The 9,638-nt window shown below is 51.3% G+C and overlaps 1 protein-coding gene across 3 annotated transcripts; it reads left to right on the top strand.

Annotated features, from left to right (window-relative positions):
* The first annotated feature begins 6 nt into the window (after positions 1 to 6).
* LYSMD4 (LysM domain containing 4) lies at positions 7 to 5,666 on the top strand. Of its 3 annotated transcripts, none has more exons than XM_006159491.3 (3): positions 7 to 42; positions 1,296 to 1,585; positions 4,988 to 5,666. In XM_006159491.3, exons 2-3 carry the CDS (start codon positions 1,304 to 1,306, stop codon positions 5,591 to 5,593), a joined length of 888 nt encoding a protein of 295 aa, XP_006159553.1. In that variant the 5' UTR covers positions 7 to 42; positions 1,296 to 1,303; the 3' UTR covers positions 5,594 to 5,666. The 3 variants fall into 3 exon arrangements, with proteins under 3 accessions (XP_006159553.1, XP_006159554.1, XP_027631951.1); XM_006159492.3 differs by lacking the exon at positions 7 to 42 and adding an exon at positions 56 to 555; XM_027776150.1 differs by lacking the exon at positions 7 to 42 and adding an exon at positions 2,680 to 2,705 and having other exon boundaries at positions 1,033 to 1,585; positions 4,988 to 5,031.
* The last annotated feature ends 3,972 nt before the right edge of the window (positions 5,667 to 9,638 follow it).

Here is a 9,638-nt window from a genome sequence, read left to right as displayed (position 1 = left end):
GTCGGCTCCGAGGCTGGAGGATCGGCAATCGCGATTGTCGAGGTCTGGGCCCAGGTGGCCGGGGGTTGGTCAGAAGTCAGAGGTCGTGCGTGTGTCCCGTCGGGGTCCCGCCCGTCTCAGCCGAGGGGGGCGCCGCTCCCCGGTTCTCCCCTGGGCACCTGTTTAGGGATCCCCGACCCTTCCTGAAAGGGCCCTGCGGGAAACAGGCCTTGACCTCGATGCCGAGGTCCTGCAGGTGACCCTTGCCCTCCCCAGCCGCCCTAGGAAAGCCGGTCGCCTCCCTCCTCCCCGGGAGAGCAGAGGCCCCGCAGTCGGGGCTGGGGGTTCGGGACCGGTCCCCGGGGCGCACGGCGGTGTGAGAGGTTCACACCGGGTTCGCGGACTGTCCCGAACTGGAATCTCATCGGGACAATTGGGAAAGATTAAGGGAGGTCATTGTGGCACTGGGTACTTGGCAGGTGAAAACAGAAAGCTGACGTGGGGATGTCCTGAACCGAAGTAAAGTGACCGGGAGACAGAATTTGTCAGTTCGATGGCATTGCCCCCTCCCCTTATGTAAGTCCGGCTGTGTCAAAATAAGGGTCCTTAGTGAGGACACGCTGCAACGTGTGCTCAGACTTCTGTGTACAAAGGTTCTGAGTTAAAGACGCTCCGTGCAAGGCAGCTAAAAACAGCCCTGCCATGGGGAGCCTTCCAGCCTCCTTTAGTTCGCTGAGGCCGAAAATAGAAATTGTGTCTTTACACAGGTGGGATTGAAAGACACATGGCTATGGATGAGGAGTACGGCAGAAGAAAGGGGATTCCTCTCCACACAAAAAAATATGAGAGTAGGAAAAAAAAATGCTGTAGTTTTTTTGTTTTTGTTTTTGTTTGAGAGATTTTTGCTATAGGGCGCATGTACTCGCTGGAGAGACAGAGACAGAAAGCGAGACATCAACCCCCAGGGGGGGATGGCCACACTGCAATCCCTTCTCCTCCATTCTCTTTTTGGGATCTTGGGCACGCACGCACAAGTGACCGGTGTGAGTTTCAAGCTGCCCCCTCTGGGACTCGAACCACCGTCAGCCACGTGGGAGTCCAGCGCCAGCTGACCTCAATGCTGAAGTGCTTTTATTCTGCCTGTGGTGGCCCCTCTCTGCCAACATAAACACAACTCTTTTTCATTGTGTATGATGGTGTTAAGTATTTGCAATGGTTAGAATACGAAAGCATCCCTAGTAACAGACTTCTCTTTAGTAGACCTGTGGAGGAATGCGTATGTTTTCTGTGCAATTAACCCCAGGCTTGGTTTTCAGTCAAGAAAATGAGGCAGAAAGAAGTGTTAACCAAGACCTTCCAAGGCCCAGCTGTGGTGTGTAGGACTCCAACCAGCCACGTTTACATGTTTAAGAATGGCAGTGGGGACTCTGGGGACTCCTCTGAGGAAGAGACCCATCATGTGATTCTGCGGTCCCGGGGCCCCGAGCGCCAGAAGAAGGGTACCCCCCACCCTCAGCGGCCCAGAGTGAGTGACGTGGTGCTGATGCAACGGGAGGTGGCCGAGGAGGACAACCTCAACAAGCTGGCTCTGCAGTATGGCTGCAAAGTAAGATCCCACAGGGGCCTTGGCCTCATCCTCGGAGCAATTAGGGCATTGGTCCCCAACCTTTCTGGCACCAGGGACGGGTTCATGGAAGATAATTTTTCCACAGACTGGGGAGGGGAGAGGGAACAGTTTCTCACTTAAAGCCTGCTACCAGATGCAGCTTCATTGTCACTTGCCACTCACTGATAGGGTTTTGATACGAGTCTAGAAGCGATGGATGGGTTATGGTCTCTGTGCAGTCAGACCTCTCTGCTAATGTTAAGCAATATTTGCAACCGTTCCCCAGTGCTAGTATCACTGCCTCCGCTCCACCTCAGGTGTTAAGGACAGCATAACCGATTGGATGTTAGAAAAGTCTTGACGTATTTTCTATGTTTTTCTATGTAAAAATGAGTCATGACTTTCCCGATAGATCCCTTGCACGCGCAGTTCACAACAGAGTTTGCACTCCTATGAGAATCTAATGCCGTTGCTGATCTGACAGGAGGCGGAGCTCACGCGGTCATGAGAGCAATGGGGAGTGGCTGTAAATGCAGGTGAAGCTTCACTCACTGCCCGCCCCTCAACTCCTACTGTGTGGCCCAATTCCTTACTCCTAGTTAGGATCCCCCTAAACTAGAAGGATTCACTACAGGGTGAGCCCTGTTGCTCTCCCTGACCCCCATAGACTTTAGCAATCAAGGACTCCCCGGTTAGGCAGAGGTGGAAGGCAGGTGTGAATGCCTTTACTTCTGGACCTTGGGCTTATAAAGAGTGAGGACTGGCCAGGAGCCTCAGGTCATGGCACAGTTCCCTGTTTTCCCTTTCCCTCCACATAGAAATTCTGAAACCTGTTTTTCTGTTTGTTTTTGTTGCTGTTGTTGTTGTCCACATTGTATTTAAGACCTAACGGGGCTGGAGATAATCAGGCAGAATTTCTCCAAGCTGTCTTTGGCATGCTCGCTTTTCTGACTGTCCCCACTTTTCTGAACTCTTCTGGGTGGTGGCTTATCAGGCCGATAAAGCTTTGTCTTCTGTCTTTTAGAATTGCATGATCTAGCATGGATATGCTGGCTATCTGTATAACCTCTTTTTCTCTTTAATTATATTTTTAGCATTCAGAGTGATTAACAATGGCAAAGTAAGTAGGAAAGAATTTTACAGATTTGTTGCATTTTTCTCCTAGATCGAATCTATGTATTTCATTATGTTAACGTTGTGCTACAAAGTTCGATGACTTTCTCTGAGGCGCTAACAGCTAGTTAATAAAAATATCTTCTTCTCTTTTAAGTACCTGCCATTTAGCTAACAAGAGTCAAAAGGCTAAACGCATTGCATGGGGCGTTGTGCTTCTTTTGCTAAGGAAATAAACAAGCCTAGTTTCCAGAGACACATACTAGTCTTGAAAATGTACTCATCTGGGACCAGCAGGTGGCATAGTGGTTACATCGCTGGACTCCTACATGGCTGACCATGGTTCGAGCCCTGGATCCAGTGACTTTAAAGTCACACCGGGTGTGTGTACTTGCATGCCCAAGATTCTGGAAGGATGGAGGAGAAGGGGTTGCTGCCTGGCCATCCCTCCTGGGAGGTGATTTCTCACTTTCCGTCTCACTGTCTCTGTCTCTCCCTCTCTCTCCAGCGAATGCACACGCTCTAAGGCAAAAACCTTTTTTAAAAAGTGTGCTGGTATTTATATCTGACTCTTAGAATTACTTTCTGTGTGCATACCACCTGGTTTATAGGACACAGGCTGAAAAATGAGTTGTACCCTACAAAGACCTGAACAGAGTAGGACCAGCAGTTAGCGTAATGGCTATGTCTCTGGACTCCCATGTAGTTGACTGTGGTTTGTGTCCTGGACCCGGTGGCTTAAAACTCACACCGGGCATGTGTGCGTGCGTGCCCAAGATCCCGAGCGGAGACTGGAGGAGAAAGGACTGTGGCATGGGCCCCCCCCCGGGGGGTGATTTCTCGCTTTCTGTCTCTCTGTCTCTTTCTCTGTCTGTCCGGCGAGTGCATGCACCCTATAGCAAAAAAAGAAAAAAAAAAACAAAAAAAAAACTTCTCCATAAAACAAAAACAAAAACAAAAAGACCTGAACAGAGTGAATAGGTCTTTTGGAATGGTAAAGTCTAATAAATTCATAAAGAATATATAATGCTACCCGTTACCAGTTTTGCAGTTTAAAGTGATCGATTTGCTGCTAGTTATCAGGGGCAAAGATGAAAAGATCTCCAGCATCTTACACATTCGTTTCAGGATGCATTCAAAAATTCCCCTATCCCAATTCAATTCCATGGTAACAGCTGTTGACCATGGAAATGCTTGAATGAACATCTAGCTAAAGGTCTGTTGGTTGAATTTGCACACTAGTTTAATGGACTTATGAGTTGAAACCTGAGAGTCCATCTCTGATGCTTTTGAATAATTCTCAAGCACTGGAGCCAGCAGATGGTGTCGTAGTTAAGGCACTGGATTGCCATATGGATGACCACGGTTCGAGTCCTGGACCTGGTGGCTTGAAAATCACACCAGGTGTGTATGTGTGGCCACTCAAAATCCCAAGCGGAGAGTGGAGGAAAAGGGATTGTGGTATGGCCATTCCCCGGGAGTCGATTTCTCACTTCCCCTCTTTCTGTCTCTCTCCATCAAGCACAAATGCCCTATATAAAAACCTCAAAAAAAAAAAACATTTATTTTTCAAGCATTAGCTTGAGGTAAGGTTTCCCTTTTGACTTACTTCTTAAATCTGAAGGTTTGATTACAAGAAGAGTTCATCGCGTGGGACCAGCAGAAGGCGTAACGGTTATGTCGCTGGACTCCCATGTAGTCGACCGTGGTTCGATTCCCAGACCCAGCAGCTTACAACACGCCAGGTGCATGTGCGCGTGTGACCAAAATCCCAAGAGGGAATAGAGGAGAAAGGATTGCGGTGTGGCCATCCTCCCTGGGGGTGATTTCTTGCTTTCTGTCTCTGTGCCTCTGTCGAGTGCATGCACCCTATAGCAAACAAACAAACAAACAAACAAACAAAAACTCTTAAAAAGTTCACGACAAGCTCTTTTTATTTAATTTATTTATTAATTTTTAATTAATTATTTTTTATTTATTTATTTTTGGAGAGGTTTTTGCTATAGGGCGCATGCACTCACCAGAAAGACAGAGAGAGACAGAGAGACAGAAAGCGAGAAATCACCCCCCAGGGGGGATGGCCACACCGCAATCCCTTCTCCTCCACTCTCCTCTCGGGATCTTGGGCACGAACACACACACACCCGGCGTGAGTTTAAGCCACCGGATCCGGGACTCGAACCACAGCCGACTACATAGGAGTCCAACCACACAGCCATTATGCTGATGGTCCTGATGGATCCTAGCTTTCAGGAGCTTCATATATGTCATCCTGTCTGTCGCCCCTAGGTCGCAGATATCAAGAAAGTCAACAACTTAGTCAGAGAACAAGATCTGTATGCCTTAAAATCGATTAAGATTCCAGTGAGAAACCATGGCGTCCTCACAGAGACCAACACGGAACTGAAACCCCTCCAGAGCCCAGAGACCAGAGTGACCTTGGCGGAACCAGCAGACGCAGATGGAGAAGCCACGGGGGCCGAGGCCCCAGCCAACCCGCTGACGGATTTCTTTAAGGGGATCGACCAGAATATCGAGCGCGCAGCGCAGTCAGACATTTTTCTAAGCGAGAGTTACTGCATAGACGCTGCCGATCAGCCGCTGCTCCCGGCTCCCGCAAAGACGCCCCTGAACGGCGCCGACTGTGGGCTTCGGTGGTGGAACGCCGTGTTCATCATGCTTCTAGTGGGGATCGTTCTGCCCGTGTTTTATTTAGTCTATTTTAAAATACAAGCTACTGGGGAGACCCCCGAGAGCTTGAATGCGACAGTTGTCCCCAATGGGTCGATGGCTCTGAATGTGGTTCCAGGCCAAACCCCCAGGGTGGCGATTCCGGTGCCAGCTGTCCCCTCTTCAGCTAGCCGCTTTGGTCCATCTACACAGGCTGGGAATTGAGTCATTGTTTTGTTTTGTTTTGGGAGAGAGTGTTTTTGCTATAGGGCACGTGAGCTCACCAGAGGGACAGAGAGACAGAAAGCAAGAAATCACCCCTCAGGGGGGATGGCCACGCCGCAATCCCTTCTCCTCCATTCTCCTCTCGGGATCTTGGGCACGCACGCACACGTGCCCGGCATGAGTTTAAGCCACCGGGTCCAGGACTCGAACCACGGACGGCCATGTGGGAGTCCAGTGCCTTAACCACTCCACCTCCTGGACCCCAGAGCAATTGCTTTGAACAAAGCAGCCCAGGTTGGCCCTTGGTTCCCATGTGCGTCAGGTGTCGCTGGCCACATCCTGGGACAGAGGGACTTCGGTCAGAAGTCACCCAAGCGTCTGGATCCCACCAGCCCTGGACAATGGCGTCTCCTAATGCAATGTCGCAGGATCTAAACACCAGCACTCTCAGCCTTCGACCCCAGAGAGGTGACCCAAGAGGGACAGGCATGAGCGATGGTGGCCATGAAGACATTTCGGGGCCCGGTTGTGAGTGTCTTCACGGTGGCACTGTGTTGGCCCCTCACTGGATGTGCTTGGAAGAAGACTAGCCTTGACCAAGAGACCTGATTGGGGAGGGAGGTCCCTGGGGCCAGCCTGGCTGCTGCGGTGTCCCCACTTGCTGTGTGTGTGTTTGTGTCTGTTGTGGGGCATGGGCAGGGGGTGACTGGCTCTGAGAAATAGCATTCTTTTCTTTTCTTTTTTTTTTTTTTTTGCTATAGAGTGCATGCGCGTGCCAGAAAGACAGACAGAGAACGAGAAATCCCCCCCCAGGGGGGATGGTCACGCCGCAATCCCTTCTCCTCCATTCTCCTCTCGGGATCTTGGGCACGCACGCACACGCGCCCGGCGTGAGTTTAAGCCACCAGGTCCGGGACTGGAACCATGGTCGACTACATGAGAATCCAGCGACATAGCCATTATGCTAACTGCTGGTCCCCCCCCCCATTCTTTTTTTTTAAGAGAGATTTTTGCTATAGGGCACAAGCACTTGTCAGAGAGACAGAGACAGAAAGCAAGAAATCACACCGCTCCCCCCAGAGGGGGATGGCCACACCCTAGTCCCTTCTCCATTCCCCTCTCAGAATCTTGGGCTCACACACACATGTTCCCGGTGTGAGTTGTAAGCCACTGCGTCTGGGACTCAAACGGGTTGGCCTTGCAGGAGTCCAGTGACATGACCATGACACCAACTGCTGGTCTCAAGCAGTGGCGTTTCTTATCTCCCCAGCAAAGTCGCTGTGGGATGGGCTTGGGACGTCACCGTGTTGTGGAGAGTGACAAGTGACAGTCATTGCCGGCTCTGATGCCTCAGTTTGCCTGTTAGAGGTGACGCCACTTCTCGGATGAGGGGGCCCCAGACCCACACCGCTGGGGTGCTGTAACTGGCCTTTCTCATCATCGTATTTTTAGAGCCACTGCCTATGGGGATGGCTTCGGGGTCTCTTGCTTGGGATCCCGGAAGGAGCCAGTCTCTGAGGGAAGGCTGAGTGCTCGTCAGCGAGGTTCCACCTCTAGGGGGCGCCTCTGTGCTCACGCAGGCCTGGGCCAACCCACGCGGCTGAGGGCGATGGCCCCGGTGGCACCTGAGACGGGATTCCTCCTGCTGCTTGTCCAACCCCAGACTTAGAACCACGTGACACGGCACAAGAAGGTGGCTCAGCTTTTTCCTTTCCTTTTTTTTCTTTTTTTAGGTTTTTGCCATAAGGCGCATGCACTTGCCAGAGACAGAGAGAGGGTGAAAGCGAGAAATCACTCCCAGGGGGAATGGCCACACCACAATCCCTTCTCCTCCATTCTCCTCTTGGGATCTTGGGCACACATGCACACGTGCCTGGAATGTTCAAGGCCCTGGGTCCAGGATGCGAACCACTCACCACGTGGGAATCCAGCCACCTTAAGCACCACGCCACCTGCTGGTCCCCCATTTTCTTTGTGTGGCGCCTCTAGAATAACACTCTTTATAAGACATAACGCTAGTGTTCCAAGATTGTGCCTTGCAGGGGCCTGATAGGTAGGGAGGAAGGGACCGGGGGTTCGCCTGTCTCCTCCCTGACAAGGCAACGAGGGGCGAAGGGCCAGGTGAGGGCCTGTGGCTGCCTGGGAGTGGGCCCACTGTGTCACAGAGGGGTCGGCAGGGGCTGGGCTGGTTGGTGGCTCAGGGTCTGAGAGCTTGTGGACAGGGAACACGCCACACTGATGCTGAGCTTTGAGAAGCAGACGGCAGTTGACACGCCATTTAGAGTTTAGAGGGCACCACGCTTCAAGAGGAGGGGAGGATGGCGGAGGGTGCTGCTGATTCCCGTCCCCTCTCTGTTGTGTGAAAAAAACAAATTGAGGGCCGGCAGGTGGCGTGGTGGTTAAGGAGCTGGACTCCCACATGGCCGACCATGGTTTGAGTCCCAGACCTGGCAGCTTGCTTTCTTGCTTTCCCTCTCTGTCTCTCTCTGGTGGACCCTCATATCCTGTGGCAAATTTAAAACATAATAATAGATTTAAAAAAAAAAAGTCTCGGGGTTTAATTAGCCAATTATCTTCAAATGTTTGTGGTCTTTTTGTGTTTTGCTGTAGGGCGTGTGCATTCGCTGGACAGAGAGGGAAAATGTGACAGATCACATCCCGGGGGGCTTTGACACAATCCCTTGTCCCCCATTTTCCTCTTGGGATTTTTGGACATGTATCCACATGTCCCCAGAGAATTTTTCAAGTCACCAGGTCCGGGATTTGAACCACACAGTTGGCCATGTGGGATCCAATGCCTTCACCTCCATACCACCTGCTGGCCCCCAAATTTGTCTTCTTAGAGATCAAAATGATCTTCAGGAGAAACTACCCGTGAGGCTTTGCGGCAGGACGTGGTTGGGTCATGTAAATGCTTTTGCTGCCAAACGTGTGTGCTTATGCTGCTGCTTACCCCCAACCTTTGGTACCACTGACCTCCCCAAGCAGGCCTCGGGGGTCCCATGGCGGAATCACTTTTGTCAGACAAAGAAGGAACATCTGTATCTTTGTTCTCAATTGGAATAAACTCATTTCTTCTGTGAAGGAACATGGACGTGCCCTCTTTCATTTGTGGGTTAATCATTCAGGATTAAAAGGTGGGGATCCGGGCTGGGAAGGATGGAGGTGTGGTGTCTAGGAGGAAGCCTGCACATCCCACCAGGTCTGGCCCTGCAGACTCCAACCGCATGGTGTCCAAGGTTGCGTGCACATGGGCCCGGTGTGAGTTTAAGCCACTGGGTCCAGGACTTGAACTGTGTTTGACTATATGGGAGTTCAGCGACATAGCCATTATGCCAACTGCTGGTCCCAGAGTTTTTGCTATAGGGGACATGAGCCAGATAGAGAGCGGGAGATCACCCCACCCCCTGGGAGGGATGGCCACTCAACCCTTTCTCCTCTGTTCTCCTCTTGGGATCTTGGGCACAGATGCGCATTGCCCAGTGTGAATTTTAAGCTACCGGATCCAGGACTTGAACCACAATGGCCTACATGGGAGTCCAGCGACATAGCCATTATGCCATCTGTTGGTCCCAGGTTGGTGTATTTCTTGTGAGAAGTGGTTCCTGGAGCCTGAAGAACTCAGGCCCATATCAGTGTGCACAGAACAGCCAGGCTGTCTGGTGTTGGGGGCTGGATCTCACCAAATCCTAGGGGTTCTAGGATGACCCAGGAGAAAGGGCAGCCTGAGAGCCCGCACAAGGGAGGCTGGCAGGGCACAGGAATGATCCCCTCGACCAGGTCGCGACATAAGAGAATGGGGTGTGTGGGTGAAAGGGGGCGCTGGTGGCAGCCAGGGCCGGACTGTTGTCCAAACATGACAGTATTTGGAATGCACCCGCATGGGCCAGGCTGCCTTTGCTGGGGCGAGGGCAGGACAGAGAGTTAACGACCACCCCTAGCATCGTCTAAACCATTGGATAAAAAGTTCACTGTAATATTTATTGTATAATGAAGAAGAAGAAGAAGAAAAAAAAAACAAAACAACAAACAAAACAACAACACA

This window comes from Tupaia chinensis, unplaced genomic scaffold, assembly GCF_000334495.1.
Source record: "Tupaia chinensis unplaced genomic scaffold, TupChi_1.0 Scaffold000632_1, whole genome shotgun sequence".
Taxonomy (NCBI): domain Eukaryota; kingdom Metazoa; phylum Chordata; class Mammalia; order Scandentia; family Tupaiidae; genus Tupaia; species Tupaia belangeri.
The sequence above is the reverse complement of the archived record's forward strand: the minus strand, read 5'-3'. Positions and strand labels throughout refer to the sequence as shown.

Bases quoted from the DNA above. Each gene is read 5' to 3' on its own strand.
- LYSMD4 (XM_006159491.3), top strand. From the start codon at position 1,304: ATGAGGCAGAAAGAAGTGTTAACCAAGACCTTCCAAGGCCCAGCTGTG. The intron at 1,586-4,987 runs GTAAGATCCCAC...TGTCGCCCCTAG, and splicing joins CTCTGCAGTATGGCTGCAAA to GTCGCAGATATCAAGAAAGT.